The following is a 17,129-nucleotide window of genomic DNA, read 5'->3' as shown; positions in this document are numbered from 1 at the left end:
GACTTTTGTACACCTGAATCCCTCTCGTTGGATCCCGTTGGAGTTTAAGCCCAGCTGAAAACCAAGCATCACTCAGATGCTTGCTCAACCCCCTCCCTCTCCCTCTCCACCTGATTGGAATGGGGAGGAGAATCAAAGTAAAACTTGTAGGCTGAAATAAGAACAGTTTAGTGAGAGAATAGCAAATGATAATAATAAAAGACTAAGGCCAGACCCTTCCCAAACTCAGATTGGCCACCCAATTCTGGGTAAGTCCCCCCAGTTTCTATAGCAGGCATGACGTTCTGTGGTGTGGAATACCCCTTCCTTCAGTCCTGGCTATGCTCTCTCCCAGTTTCTTTTGTGTACCTGCTCACTGGCAGAGCATGAGACAAAGAAAAAGTCCTTAGGATAAACACAACTTAGCAATACCCCAAAATATCAGTGTGTTATCAACACCATTCTCATTGCCAATCCAAAACACAGCACTTACAGCTACTGAGAAGAAACAAACTCTACCCTAGCTGAACCCAAAACACTCTGCTCTTGAAGATTTTAAGAGTTTATTTTAACTGTAGTCAAGGTGTAAAAGGAGGAAATGTTTCACTACATAATTTATTGTGAATAAAAATGAATGGATTTTTCCTTCTACTAATTGGTACAAACATCTTTCACATATCAGCATTTGTCAAAAGGAAACAAGCAAAATGACACATCTGACTATTATTGCTTTAGTTTTTTTTAATGGAAAGCAGGTCATATTTTGAGACTTCCTACTTTTTTGAACCTCAAAACTATTTCTCAAATACAAACATATTTTAAAAACAAATACTACTTTCTTTATCTCAAACAGTTTAAACTAAATATTATTTTTGTGCAATACACAATCATGATCATAGCTGCCAAAATATCACTGACAATAACAATGCACAGGCAAATGTAATTCTATGTGTATGTTAACTGAGGTGAAAGAAAGAGAAACTAATCTGAACAGGACATAAACTATGTTCTCTCACAGGGGAAAGAATGTAACCTTCATTTGAGGCCCTCTTTTTTAGGAATACAGTGTCCAGTACCAGTATCTGGAAGTCTTTAAATGAAGACTGCATCTTTGTAAGCGATAGACTCTGCTCAAACCTAAGTTATGACTACACCCAAAAAACTCTGAGCAAGGTTCTCTGCACGTACTCATTCTGCAGGATATAAGACTAAATGATTCAAATTGAACTTCTGGCCTGAAATAAAGAATTTACAAATTTACTAATCCATATGTTATTTTCCTCATTAACAAAATGATAGTGCTAAAGAAACAATGGTCCTTTTCAAGTACAGAAATATTAACCAAAGTACTGGATATTTATAATCCAACTGAAAAGAAAACCACTAAATTAAAATCATTGAGGGAAAGAAAAAAACCCAAAGTCAAAGCTTTTATCAAAAAGAAATAACTTCATTAAAAGCACCTGTATTTTATTTCAATAGTTATGAAGAAGTAATAAAAATAAGTAAACTTTGGGAAAAAGAAAGCAAAGATATTAAAGGAAATAAATTATGCCATTTCATAGTGTTTTTCCTGAAAACAGTTGTATGCCACTGAAGAGGTACCAATAATGCAACAAAATAGCCTCATCATTATTTTAAGCCCAGATTTTCTCGTTTTGATGGACATTTCATCTGTTCCACAACACACAAAGGACACAGTCTGCTCAATGACTTGGAAAACTTAAGAGGCAGTAACTAGTCATGAAAAAAAACCATAAACCCAGTGCAAACCCAGAAATAATGTATCTGATTTAAACTAACACTTTCATTATCTATCTTATTTAGCCAATATTTAATTCCATTTATCATATTAAATCAATAAATAATTTCCCATATCACAGTGAGTCATACTATAAAATTCTTCCAGTGGCTATAGAACAAAATAATTTGGCAGTAAAGCATTTGCAAATTAGGTTGGAAGAGGAAATTATCAAGGAAAATGGATAACTTTTTTCTACAACAGCGTCTGAGGAATGCCACAAAATAGCAATCAAAACTAGAGCAACAAATAATTAGAAGTTTGAGATATTTTCTGCTTCAAAACCCTGCAGTAAAACTAGCCACATAATTTTTCAGAGATTTTTGGTGAGTCTTCTTCAAACTACTAAAGACAGTTTAGTCTTTTTAATGATTTTCATTCTGCAGCTATTCTTTTAGTCAGCAGAGATATAAAAAAAGGAAAACATTCAGCTGGGTTATATATTGAGAATGATGAGCAAAATCTCTTTCTGATGGTCTTAAAACAAAAGATTATATCATATACTAGTTCACAGTTCTTCATTGTTTATAACCCTGTGTCTACTGCAAGTGTCAGTTAATGACTAATTAATGCCATGTTAGTCTACATAACAAATGAAAAAGAACTAGGAATTGGATTTTCAAATCCCAAGATGAAGACACAGTATTAACAATAATAATGAAGATCATCTTCAGCCATTAAATCAAGAAAAATTCTTACATGTAAATATTTAGTGAACAAATATCAATGTTTGAGTTGACATTATTCAGACAGTTTGCAAATTTCACAGAATCACAGAATAACTAGGTTGGAAGAGACCTTCAACATCATCAAGTCCAACCCAAGCCCTAACACCTCAACTAAACCATGGCACTGAGTCCCACATCCAGTCTTTTTTTAAACACATCCAGGGATGGTGACTCCACCACCTCCCTGGCCAAACTATTCCAACACTTTATCACTTTCTGTAAAAAACTTTTTCCTAATATCCAACCTATATTTCCCTTGGCGCAGCTTGAGACTGTGACCTCTGGTTCTGTCAAGAACCGAGAAAGAGACCAACCCCACCTGACTACAGCCACCTTTCAGGAAGTTGTAGAGAGTAATAAGGTCACCCCTGAGTCTCCTTTTCTCCAGGCTAAACACCCCCAGCTCCCTCAGTCGTTCCTCACAGGGTTTGTGTTCCCAGCCCCTCTCCAGCCTTGTTGCCTCCTCTGGACGTGCTCCAGTATCTCAACATCCTTCCCAAACTGAGGGGCCAGAACCGGACATAGCACTCAAGGTGTGGCCTCACCAGTGCTGAGTACAGAGGGAGAATGACCTCCCTGCTCCTGATGGCCACACTATTCCTGATACAGGCCAGGATGCCCTTGGCCTTCTTGGCCACCAGGGCACACTGCTGGCTCACGTTCAGCCGGCTGTTGACCAGCACCCCCAGGTCCCTTTCTGCCTGGGCACTGTCCAGCCACACCGTCCCCAGCCTAGAGCGCTGCAGGGGGTTATTGTGGCCAAAATGCAGGACTCAGCACTTGGACTTATTAAACTTCATCTTACTGGACTCTGCTCATCCATCCAACCCTTCCAAGCCTCTCTGCAGAGCCCTCCTACCTTCCAACAGATCGACACATGCTCCCAGCTTAGTGTTATCTGCAAATTTACAATGAAAGACTCAACACCCTCATCCGTGTCATCAATAAAAATATTGAACAGAACTGGCCCCAGCACAGACCCCTGAGGGACACCACTGGTGAAAAGCCACCAGCTGGATGCAGCACCATTCACCACCACTCTCTGGGCTGGCCATCCAGCCAGTTCCTAACCCAGCAAAGAGTGCTCCTGTCCAAGCCATGGGCTGCAGCTTTTGCAGGAGTGTGATGTAGGAGACAGTGTCAAAAGCCTTGCTGAAGTCCAAATACACAACATCCACAGCCTTTCCTGTATCCACCAGATGCCTCACCTGGTCATAAAAGGAGATCAGGTTAGTCAAACATGACCTACCCCTCCTAAACCCGTGCTGGCTGGGTCTGATACCCTGGCCATCCTGTGAGTGTGGTGTGATGACACTCAGTATAAACTGTTCTGTAACCATACCTGGTACAGAGGTCAGGCTAACTGACCTATAATTACCAGGATACTCTTTCCAACCTTTTTGTGAATGGGCATCACACTGGTCAGCTTCCATCCATCTGGAACCTCACTAGAGAGCCAAGACTGCTGGTAAATTATGGAGAGTGGCTTTGCAAGCTTGTCTGCCATCTCCCTCATTACCCTGAGGTAGATCCCATCTGGTCCCATGGCTTTATGAACATCCAAGCAGCTCAGGAGTTCTCTGATTGCCTCCTCTTGGATAACAGGGGGACCATTATGCTCCCTTATACCATTAACCAACCCAAGAGGAACGCTGTCCTGAGGACAAGCTATCTTCTCACTAAAGACTAAGACAAAGAAGGCATTAAGCACTTCTGCCTTCTCCTCATCTGCAGGTACTGAGTTCCCTCTCATCCAATAGAGAACAAATGTTGGTCTTACCCTTCCTTTTGCCATTAATATATTTGAAAAAACATTTTTATTATCCTTTACAAAAGTTGCCAAATTAAGTTCAAACTGAGCTTTGGCCTCTCAAATGTTTTTCCTACATGCCCTAGCAACCCCCTTAAATACTTCCTGAGAAACCTGACCCTCCTTCCAAAGATGACACATTCTCTTTTTATTCCTAAATTCCTTCAAAACCTTGTTGCTCATCCAGGCTGGACGTTTGCCTGATCAACTAATCTTTGGGCACACAGGAACAGACTGTCCCTGTGCCCTCAAGATGTATGTTTTGAAGCATGCTCACCTTTCCTGGACTCCTTTGTTTTTAAGGGCTGCTTCCCAAGGAACTCTCTGAGTAAGTCTCCTAAATACGTCAGAGTCTTCCCTCCCGAAGTCCAAAGAAGGAGTCTTATTGATGTTCCTCCTAATGTCATCAAATATTGAGAATTCTATAATTTCATGATCACTGTGCCCCAAGCAACCTCCAACCATCACATCTCCCACTAGCCGCTCTCTATTTGCAAACAATAGGTCTAACATAGTCCCTCCCTGGTGGGCTCACTCACCAGCTGTGACAAAAAGCTGTCCTCCACACACTCTACAAACTTCCTGGACTGCCTCTTTTCTGCTGTATTAAGTTCCCAGCAGATGTCTGGTAGGTTAAAGTCACCTACAAGAACAAGGGCTGGTGATCCTGAAACATTCTCCAGCTGCTTATATAAGTTGTCCACCTCTTCCTTCTGGGGTGGGTGGATGATAACAGACTCCCAGGAGGATGTCAGCCTTGTTGGCCTTTCCCTCAGTTCTTACCCACAGGCATTCAACTTCATCATCATTAGTTTCAATACCTATGGCATCAAGAGCCTCCCTAATATAAAGGACCACCCCTCCACCTCTTCTTCTGAAGAGCTTGTAGCCATCCAGTGCAGTGCTCCAGTTATGTGACTCATCCCACTACGTTTCCATGATGGCAACTACATCATAGCTTTGCTGCTGTACCACAGCTTCTAGATCTTCCTATCTGTTACCCATGCTGTGTGCACTAGTGTACATGCACCTCAGCTGGGCTACTGATTTCACCCCTAACTCAGGCTTACCACCCTTGGGCCTGCTTCCATAGAGCCCATTCCCTTCTCCCTTCAAACCTAGTTTAAAGCCCTCTCAATAAGTTTCACCAGTTCATGAGCTAAAATCCTTCTGCCGTTAACAGAGAGATGGAGCCCATCCAGCCCCAGCAGCCCAGGTGCCGAAAAAGTTGCCCCATGATCAAAGAACCCAAAATTCTGCTGACGACACCAACCCTTGAGCCACTTGTTGATAATGTGGGCACTCCTATTCCTTTCATTTTTCTCTGCCACCAAAGGGACTGAGCAGAACACTACCTGTGCTTATGACCAATCAACCACTTGACTTAATGCCCTAAAGTCCCTTTTAATTGCCCGGACACTCCTCTTTTCAATCTCATCACTGCCAGCCTGTAGTATCAGCAGTGGCTAATAATCAGAGGGCCGAATCAGCCCAGGGAGCCTGTCAGTAATATCCTGTACCCAGGCCCCAGGGAGGCAACAGACCTCCCTGTGGGATGGGTGTGGTCGACATATGGGGCCCTCGGCTCCCTCAGAAGGGAGGCATCTAATAGACTACCCTGATTTTCTTTATTTTGATGTTAGCAGTGTTGATCCACCTGACAGAGGAAGCGTAACTGGGAGGCTCACTGGGCAGATAATTTTCTTCTACATCATCTGGCTGACCCTCTTGATTCAGGGCCTCATACCTATTCTGAAGTAGGCACCTGGGTAGGTGATGGGGGTCAAGAGGAAATTTTAATTCTGAAACAAATTCAGATATAGATCTTAATATTGTGTCTATTTTAAAATGAATATGTCATAATTTCATGAGGTTATAGCTTTAACTATTAATGTTTACATGCTGAATTATTAGCAGAATAGTATGCTCAAACAGTACTGCATATTTTTATATCTATATGGATTAAGCAGCATTAAGGACAGTTTCTTGCCTAGTTAAATTACTAGCAGGTTTATGTATTCCCATCAAAAGAAATTATTTAGTTTCACATAGCTTTAAACAAAAAAATTAAGCAAGTCTAACATAACGGATAAGACTAATGAAATCAAAAGCATTGTGGAAATGTTAAGTTTGCTGCATGACAGTTATGTTGACACTGCAATCAACTACACATTAAGAAATTCATAGATGTAATCTCCTTCTAATTATGGGCATTTGATAGGCACCTACAAAGATAATTCTTTATAAATTAGCTGTATTCCTGATTCCTAGGAACAGTTTTGCGATGGGAGAAATCCTACAAGTAACCATACCTGTCACTACCTTATTAAGAATCAATGTGTTTAATTTAAAAATATGTCAATATGCTTATTGCAATAGATCACTGTAAAGCAAGGAGGTATTTTAAATGGAACCCTGAATATACTTCTTATTACTTGATTTTTCTATACACAACAACTTTTAATTGTTGGGGGTTATTTACTGCAAAGCTGGAAAGGGTAAAATATGGCTGACTTCGTATTTTCCAGTTTAGTGCACTGGAAAGACATTGTGCACGGTCCTTGATAGCAGGAGTTTTTAGAAGCTTGCCGTGTTTAATCTGTTTAAGTGTCCAAGATTACTATGCAGAAGAGAAAGTATATGCAATGAACAGATGTATCTGTCCCACTGTAATCTGCCTTACAAAGGCAGTTCTCTCTCCAAAGATGATACAATCCCACAGGAGTATACCTCCTAGGTTTTCTAACCAAAAAATAGTTACATACCTGATATAAATAATCCTCAAATACAAAATAGTAGTCATCGTTGCTTGCTGTCAGCTTTACATCCTGTAATAAAAAAATATAAGACTTTGAAGCCAGAAGACCTCTCTTCAGATTCCCATGGAGGCTAAACTTAACATGGTGAGAGAAGACACTGTTTCACTCACTGTTTCACTGCTTCACTTTCATTCAAAGAACTACAGTTAAGCTTAGACTCCACATTTTAAAATTTAAAAATGCTGCATTAACTTGATGATTAAGTATTCAGAGTTGAAACTTGAAATGGAAGCAGTCATACTCTGTTGGTTCTTTCTCACAAACCCAGTTAACTCCTTCAAATGAAGATACCATTCCTTTATGACTCAACGGTTCAACTCAAATGTCTTACATGAGAGACAACACAGGCACAAGGAATAAGTTCACAATAATAAGTTCACACTAATTATTTTCACACTCCTCAAAACCAAACCATCTAGTATTTTATTTATTAAAAAAACCAACAGAAGATATGAGCGCGATGAGCACATAAATCACTCACTGTTTAGTGAATTACTTACTTTGTAAATCAGGCTGTCCACTAAAAGGTCGTGTTGAATCACATTTGACTTAAGCTGTTCATAATACAAGATGTCCTAAAATTAAGAATATTACCATCATCTGTCTGATTCATGACCTGAATTTATATTTTAAAAAATTAATTTTCAGCAATTAAAAAAAAAAAAGCATGTATTCAACTGAAAAAAGCACTGCATATTTATGAAGCATCTATCATGGTTTGTTCTAGTTTAAGTCCTAAGAATTGATATTTGAAACATTATAAAATGACTTCACCTTCAGATAAGTAATAAAACAAGAATGAAGGGACTAGTTCAAACCAAAGACCCCTATCTTCCAACCTTTGGTTCTCTTTACACCTAAAATCTTTTCAATGCTCAAAATCATTATGTTTTATTTCTTTGTTACCCTCTATTTTCATGCACCCCTCCACCAAGAGGTTCAGTCTTATCTTTAAGCTTTAGTGAGTTGCTGCAAATATTTGACATTAAACTAGTATGAACCTGTAAACAGGTTAAATTTGTGCAAAGATTAAATGATAAATATACATAAAAAACTGGTGAAGAGTACAAAAAACTAGGATCTGTTTTTAAACTCCAATTATTTCCTGAATGTCTATAGAACATACACACAGGTGAAACAATGGGGAAGAATCAGAAGAACTTCTCTGCTTTACTTATTCTATCCCTTCCTTCTTAGAAAGAACTTGCAAAGGAAAAATAGAATTAAATATCGCATCCCATAACTCCCAAACTCCTAAATATCTCTCTGCCATTACACCTACAGCCGAATAACAATTTCTAATTGATGTGAACTAATTGATAAATTAAGTCAGCTATCCCAAAGATCCTTTCCACTTCACAAAACTATTTTGATTTCAAGGTATCTATATGGACACCACACAAATATTTGTATATTTCAAACTTCACAGATTTTCTGCTGATTTCTTCGATAAATCCAAGTCCAGAGTAAGGATTTGAAGAACAAATGGGAAGTAAGATGAAATCTTGCAGGGAGAGAATGGTGAATAGTGCACACTTAGAAACTATTAGCATTAACATATTACTAAACTGCTAAGTTGAAATGAGGACAAAAGCTGTATTTACTAAGTACTGATGCCTCCCACAGAGAAAAATTAAAATTTTCCTTTTGAGAAATAAAAATGAGGAGGTATAAATATTACACCATTTCTTTAGGAAGGATCAGACATAAATATGTACTAAATGCAAAGTTTCTGCAGTATGAACATAGCATTCTGTTCTTCAAAGCTACAAAAAACTACTCAAATACTCAAGTCATCATTTTAAAGCATCAATACTGTAGTCTGATCAAGTACAACACTGCCAAATGAATAACATTTTTTTTGCCATCTCCAATGACTGTCTATATTAAAACACAAGAAGCTAATATTTAAAAAACAAACAACTCAACCAAAACCAAAGAAACGACACACCAAAACCAAAACTCATGGTTGGGGGGTTGGAACGACAAGATCCTTAAGGTCCCTTCCGACCCAAACCATTCTACAATTCTAAGAAGACCAGAAGGACAAGCTGTTCACTTAAAATAGAACTCATGCAAAAAAAAGTTTAGGAAACACATCAGAAATTACTAAAAAAGGACTTGAAAATCTAACAAAATTATAACCATTCTAGGAATAAAGGTTTTAACTCCTTATTTGCCATTCATTCTCTCTTAAATTGTGATTGCTGTGATGCAAAATGAAGCTGGGCTTGGGAATCATGCCAGGTTTTCAGACACAACTTGGCTACAAGAGGATCTTGCCCATGTCTCTTAGTAAGACAAGAGGCTTGTGATTGATGCTCTATTAATAGATTTATTCCTTAGATCTGAATCATAAATAAGATTTACTTTCAAGACACAAGACCCTCTGGTGATCAGTCTCTCACTTAGACAGTGAGGAATATTTTAAGAGCCTCACTTAGCCTTTAAAAAATATTCTTCTTTTACTACTTACTGGCTGCATTTCTTTTTCTAGATGAGAAATTCCACTACTAGCAAGTTTCAGGAGTGTCTAAAAATATTAAAAATATGTTACATTTCTTATGTTATTTAATTTTTTTTTCAGTTATAAAACAAAAATCTTACCATTTTCATCTGATTCAATATTTCTTCTTTGTCTGCCAAATTTTCAGGTAACATTGATTTGTAAACTTTTTCTCTCTCAAAAATGTGTCGCATTTTTATATGGATTGCAGCTTTTCTGGAAATTATATGTGGTATAAAAATACCACACCTCCAAATATACTTATCTTTCCAAACTGAAATTAAGTACACTTCAGGATTGCAGTGAGCAGCCTTCTTGACCTTACATAGCCACATCCCAAAACATTCCTATTGTATCCGCTTGAGAGCATATCTTTCAGCAGAACCCAGCAAAGCTACTTTAAACAGAATCTGGATAGTCACCTTCTCTGAAATAAAGGTTTGGATCACTCAGCAACCTCTGTGCTGGCACAGTACACCTGCGTCCTGGCATGAAATCCGTGGCACTAGAGATACACTCTCACTGATGAACTGTTGGCAGGTCATGACCCGTTTTTAGTCACCCTTGCCATGTGACTGCACTATTGCACTTGCCTTTCAATCTAACAAGGACAAAACAATTACCTAATCAGATTACATAAAGAGAAAACAGACAAAAGAGTAAAAGGAAGACCCTCCTGGTAAATTCTTGAAGAGAGTCCAAAGCTCATTCTCCTTTTGCCAGAGATCTATGAAATCTACTTGTAAAGTACATCCTTCTGCAGCCAAAGATAATGACAGTCTGTTACTGTAACTGGGTTTTCTGCTGTTTGTATGGTACAGAGGGGACCTTTGGCTACTGAGCCTAATGTCAAAAACCTTCTGATAAGGCAGATATAGATAATGTCCCATTATGAACTTGCCACCTCACCTATTTATTAAGCCTTTAAACCTTGGAAAAGTAATACCTATAGCAAAGTAAAGCATTACTGATTTTTCCATGCTGGAATTTTCAGAATTAAGATTTTCCACCTATTAACTCAAAAAACTTAGAGGGAGAAGAAAAAGCCTATCAGATAATAAACAAACTTCTTTCCTAAGCACTGTTTCAGTAGCATGCAGAGACTAAACAACTCTGTAACACTATGAATAGAAGGAAAAAAAATTAAACAGATTCTCAGTAAGTGGGTGCCATCCATTTCATGCAATGAGACAGACAGCCCACAGGAAATAACTGCGATTCCGTGATTCAAGACCACATGATTAAAGTATATATGCAGCAAATTGGACTGTTTACACAGACAATATTAACTGTGACACTGTTCACCTTCAAATGTTTGTCTTTGCAAACTTAAAAAGGCTCTTTTAACACAGTTCCTCTAAAGTGTACCAGTACAAATGAAAACTGAGAAACGATTCATTGTCAGGCAGTGTGTTTATACATTTCTAAATAATCCTGCATACCTAGCTCACAGTTTATCATTTTTATTATTACAATGCTAGATTGTTAGTATCATTCCTTGCTTGGCTGTATATTAGCTTTATACAGCAGCTGAGCTTTACTGAATAAAATTGTCCAAACAAGAATATTGGATGCTAGCACACAGAGTGCTGCCCATACCAAGCTCTCATAATGTTTCACATCAAAGAAAGGAAATTCACAGTTCATGTGATTTAAAGATTCATACAGCTATAAATGTAATAGAACTCAAATTGCAAATCAGAAATATTACAGCAAGGAATATCTGCAGACAACTCAACTCCAGCAGAGAAACTATTCACAAGAAGTAGAGAAAGGAAGTGTTAGATAAACCCATAAAATCAATATGAAATTCATCAGATTATAAAACAGCTACATGTATATGGAAACTGCTTTGCTATACTTCTCAAAAAATAAAGCCATGTATTCAGTCTATGCACAAAGGACATCTCAGGGTGTTAGCATTTTGGCAGTAGTCACACCTTACTTCTGTGTAAGAAACATTTGTTAATGCAATGCTTAAACTGAACCATGGCTATTCAGCTTATAACATAGCTGTGGTAACCCACGTGCTGTTCTACCTGATCCATGGGCAGCCTGCAAGGACTCATTCAGAAAACTGATCTTTAACTGCATGTACTCAAAGCCCATAAAACAACTTTAACTTAGAACCCAGGATAAAAAATGCTATGCAAAAATAGTCTTGGAAAAGAAGACAGAAGATTATGACAGCTGTTACATTAGAAGAACAGTTTCAGTTTTGCATGAAGAAAAACATTTACATGCACTTACCTCACAGCATAAATTATTTTCTTCAACATAGTGTATCTTGTCCCAACTTGATAATCTTTGTTTTCCATGGGTACTGAGGGTGCATTTTGTATTTCACCATTTTTCAATCGTTTATTTCAACAATCTCAAAGTAGTAGACTAATTTCCCAGTCTGCATCACTTTATCTGCCCTTACCACTTTGTCTCAATGTTATCATTACCATTTTCTAGCCACTTGCCCTCATCTTTCTGGAGTTCCTTCAGCATAATCACAAAGTATTGTCTCACCTCTAATTCCTTTCACACAATCTACTCAGTTCAGTCTCAAGGCTCTGGATCTAGCAGAATGTCTCTGAAATGAAAATTTCTACTGTACTCAGTCTCAGAATAATGTATATGTTTAAAATAGTTTATTTTTCTTTTTCATATATAGCTGACAAGTATAATTTGCTAAGTGTGTAAAAAATTATCACAAGGTAAATCATTATGTACATATAAAAGCCTCACATCAAAGTTTCCCCAATTAGGCAAAGACCTTAAAGAGGGATTTAACTTTTTAAGGTACATTAAATATAATAACTATGGCATGGCTTCAGATACTGCAAAAATTTCATTGCTGAGGACCTGCCTCAAATATAAGGTACAATAAAAAACTGTTGCAGTACAAGAAACAACCCACATCTTACCAGCTCCTCTATAAGTCTATTTGATTGTACCTATGCAGAGTATATACCATAATACATAAAGCAATTTATAAGATATGTAAATCCATTTGATGACAGGGTCAAACAACCAGGAAAAAGATATAACACATCTTTTTATAAAACTTAGCAAAGATATGAGCAGTTCAGTCGTCTTCCCAGGTATTTTTTCTTCTCCCTTCTAAAAAAAATCAGCATTGTATAGGAAAATCTCAGGAGTCGGTCAGATTCTACAGTATTTTGCTCATATATCTATTAAAAATTAGAAAGAGTGGCAAAAGCTTCACCACAGCACAGAGCTTTTTAAGTCATAGAATGTTTATCAGTTTCTGTGACAACTCAGTAGAGCATTTCTATTTTGGAAAACACATCACTAGAAGATACCTGCCTCACCTAGTCTTCACATTTTACTCTCCCTTCACTACTTACCTCTGGCTGGTTAGAAATGTTAAGAATGAGGGCCCACAGATCAGCTCGGAGTGCTGTTGGACATCCCTGACGAACATACTGCTGAGCTGCAGCACTATCTTGCTCCGCTAAAACTGCAATAAACAAAGCAGGTAAAGAGTTGATGCAGTGTAAGACTTCCATCAAATACCTTTATTTTTAACTTCAAAAACTGGCTTACCATGCTGTAAGCATTGCTTACCAATGCTGTAAGCACTAGCTAATAGGAAAATACTGAAAAGATCACGTTTCCACACTGCAATTCTTAAGTAATTCCTTGGGAAACAAGACAATTGGTACTAATCAACAAGGTTGTACTACACTTTGTCATAAAATAGCACTTAGTATGTACACATGACTATATCAAGGCTAGTTGCAGCTACTAAGCTGGCATCATGCAGAACAAGCAGCCATTTACAGCCACAAAATACTCCTGGTTTAACTATGAGTGGTATCTCAGTTCAAATAGGAGACTGCCACACATTCTGACTTTTTTTGTGTCTTCCTTCTTTCCATGTCAACTACATGAGTATCTTCACAGATAACTGTGGGGTCAGAATTTTCCATTCCATAGTGTACTGTCATATTCTCTCATTATTGGTGTATTTACTCTAGAGGATAAAGACGTTGAAAGATATTGGTTTGCCTTCATATTGACATAAAACAAGTATTCTACTGCTGACAGGTTTGCTTATTTGGGTCACTGTTGTGAAGCTTTAGGCTGCTCTGTCACAAGGGCCTCATGCTGAATGCAGTACTGTTTATACCATAGAACAGATTATCTTTTTCCCTCCTTAAATCTATAAACTTGAAAGACTCACATCTTCAGCTATTGTAATCTGGTAAAAGTGTTCCTCACCAAGGGTGTGTGATGAACTGTACCCTGATACCCAAAATGTCTTTCACATGAGAGAGTTGGGAGAAATTTCCGTGTTATTATCTAGACATTACATAGGTGTTCGACCGCTACTCGGAAGTTTCCTAATCCATTTCCTCTAATTTTTCTGAAGTCTCTATGAAACAGCTCACTTTTCTGTATCTCACTGAATTTGATATTCACAATATCTGCTCTGATATGACTTAGAAGGATGAGGTTTGGAATTAAATATCTATCTAATTGATTTTTCTTTCCTTCCCTTTTTGCTTAAATACTGAACAGACCAGCTTGTCAAATTTTTGTTTAACTTGCAGAGCTCTAACACAGACATTTCTATGATCCTTTTTCCTGCATGAAGAGGGCAAAAAACCCCATCCCTACATTCCCCACAGAACATCAGAAATACTGTGATTCATCCTGGCGTCCATGAGTATTTACCTTATTTTTCTTACTGATACAGAAAATATTAAGAAATAGTTTTGGTATATACAAGATGGTATATACAATAGTAAGTAGTTTTGGTATATACAATAAAATCCTCAGACTTGGCAATACATCTAATATAAAACCAAAATCAATACCTCAGTGGCAAACAAAGTCATAACTAACACCTGTTAGATCATGCAGCAGGACTCCCAGTGAATGAAAAGGGATTTCAGTTTTTGGTCAAGGCACTTACATATTTACAAAATTTTTAGTCTTTGAATATAGGAAAAGCTAAGGCATTCTCTAGAATAGAGCTGCTTGGTATAGACAAGAGATGACGAATGTGAATGACAATGTGGAGTTGAATGAATGGCTAAAGAAGTCCAGAAAAAATCATTTATTTGGAAGAATGGGAAAAGAACAGAGAGGTGGACAGTACCTAATTAGTTGCTCTTGGATTAGAAAATTGACAGTGCAGGACAGAAAGACTACAACAAAAGAAGCAAGAAAGCAAGAAAGCAAGCAAGAAAGATCATTGTTTTGTTACTGCAACAAAAAAATTATGATGAAGCACTTTTGGGACAGTATCCTGCCAATTTTTTCTTTTGATGCTAATGTTCAGCAGGAATAAGAAGAGACAGTAATGAGTAAACACTGATGTATTTCAATCATTCCTTGTATGCTTCTTCTATAAGCAAACTTAAACTATTAAATTATTATTTCTTTTAACTTCCCCTTCATTTGTAGGTTATTTCTTAACCTACAAAAACAATCCTGGAACTTTTCAGAAAAAGCAGTATAAAGAGACAAGTAACTGAATATTCCATAGTGGCTAACATGGAATACTAATAGTAATTGTTAATACTGCAATATTCTGCAATTGCAACTGATTATTGAAAAGACTATTCTGATTCAAAGGCATAGATCCCATTACAATAATGAGATCTTTGTGTGCAGAGGAGGGACTCCACAGAATTTTGATTTTAAACTGAAATCCAGTAGTGAAATAAGTTAAGTTGCCACCAAAAAGATGACTATGTGCTTCCTATTTTGTTTTTATTGAAATACCTGTGGAGCTTTTTATCTGATAGCTACAGGTAGACAGCAAATGTTTGCATTTCTGTCCCTGTCCCTGTCAAAATGATAACAGTATTAGTGATTGTCTATCTAAATTACAATGGCATTACTGATACTGCTTTGTGCTAGTCTAAGTCTAAAATTCTAAGAGGTACATGCAAATACAAATTTACTAAATGCATTCTTAACTACTCATAGTTTATTACAGATAAAAGAGATCCATACCTTTCTGCCCAACACGCACATGTTCATTTTCAAAGAACTCTAGAAAATAAAAACACAGAAAAGCATGGCAAAAAATAAATGAAAAAGACACCCCAGCTGATAAGGTATTTCGTATTTTTAACACACATCATTACATTCAGTTGCTATTTACTGCTAACATCACTAAAAGTTAACCTGCACCAAAGTTCTTTTTCAAAAACTAATTTTGTGTTTCAAAACCAAAAATATCAAAGCAGCACTATACTACATGATTTTCAACTAGGCAAGTTTCCACCATTTTTATGTAGAAAGACCGTTTTAAAACCTCTTCCTACAGCACGAGTTTCATACATGGAAAACCAACAGAGATTATACACTAAGTTACTAAGTATTAATATATGGATATATCCTGTAATATTTTGACAATGGTTATTTTAAATGTTTGTATGTATATTTGTGTATATATATATATATATATATATACACATATATATATAAATACACCTATCTGTTAGCTGGATTAACATTTACTGATAATTTCTGTATTTCCAGAAACAAGCAATGTGGTTCTCTAGATCTTGAAGTGTTCAAACATATTGAAATTAATGTGTTCTCTACTTAAGGTAATGACTTTAAAACTTCTCCAAATGTGACTCTTCATATATGCAATGTTTTCTATTATTAGCTAAAGTTTACTATGAAAATCCCTACAATCATAGTTACAGAACAAATATTTATAGTTTTCTATGGGAAAAATACACAATTTTTTTTTATAATTTCGAAGGATTCTACTCATTAGTGTTCTGTTTGAATGACTGGAGCATGGCATTAGCTTACCAGGAGGCACTTGTGCTGAATCATCAATACCTAGCTGTCCTATATTTAAGCCTAGTTCACTAAAGTCTTCTTTCTGAAAAGGAATAGAACCATAACAAAGTAATTAATATGTTTAATTCTTTAAATCACTTGGGATTTCTTCTGAAAGGCTTAATGTGACTATTTTCCAAACCAAATTAAGTTCTTCTAAATGCATACCTTTGAAATAGAATCTCACACCAATTCTTACTCTAGTTTTACATGTAAGACCCAGTTTGCATGTCAAGTATGAGCTACACCTGGGTGTAGTGAAGTGGTGAATGAAAGATCGGGTTAAGGATCTCTAATTCCCATCTCTTTTCCAACCCAGGTGAAGGTTTTTCTACTAGCATATAATCTGCAAAAGTCTCAGCAGTGAAGCACTGAGAAAAACTCTCCCATATAATACACTAGTGCTCAAACATTTCTTTTCATTTACAACCTGACAATAAAGGGATTTAAAATTATATTGAGAAGAAAGTCAGAAGCTAACTCATTGTCAGGCTACTGATCTTCTACAGAATCTGCAGAATTGAGATGTGCTACAAGTTTGAAGTTTCTTGTACAGAAGAAAAATGATTAAGTGAATAACATGTACATAAGTGTATTTTTGGCACAAATTAAACCTGTGTGGCATAAAATGAAAACTTCTCTACTGGCACAAATTTTA

The 17,129-nt window shown here is 37.0% G+C and overlaps 1 protein-coding gene across 4 annotated transcripts in view; it reads right to left on the bottom strand.

Moving 5' to 3' along the window:
• The window catches only part of TBC1D19 (TBC1 domain family member 19), a 51,499-nt gene that overhangs the window by 11,294 nt on the left and 23,076 nt on the right, over window positions 1–17,129 (bottom strand). For 3 of the 4 annotated variants that reach the window (XM_038135889.1, XM_038135891.1, XM_038135892.1), the window contains 5 exons: window positions 16,442–16,514; window positions 15,626–15,664; window positions 13,003–13,115; window positions 7,638–7,712; window positions 7,084–7,146 (listed from right to left, as the gene is read on the bottom strand). In XM_038135889.1, the coding sequence (XP_037991817.1) occupies window positions 7,084–7,146; window positions 7,638–7,712; window positions 13,003–13,115; window positions 15,626–15,664; window positions 16,442–16,514 (363 nt within the window). The remainder of the gene's footprint in view (window positions 1–7,083; window positions 7,147–7,637; window positions 7,713–13,002; window positions 13,116–15,625; window positions 15,665–16,441; window positions 16,515–17,129) is intronic. The other variant, XM_038135890.1, reaches the window with a different exon arrangement.

Source organism: Motacilla alba, chromosome 4 (genome assembly GCF_015832195.1).
Source record: "Motacilla alba alba isolate MOTALB_02 chromosome 4, Motacilla_alba_V1.0_pri, whole genome shotgun sequence".
In the NCBI taxonomy this organism is placed as follows: Eukaryota; Metazoa; Chordata; class Aves; order Passeriformes; family Motacillidae; genus Motacilla; species Motacilla alba.
The sequence above is the reverse complement of the archived record's forward strand: the minus strand, read 5'-3'. Positions and strand labels throughout refer to the sequence as shown.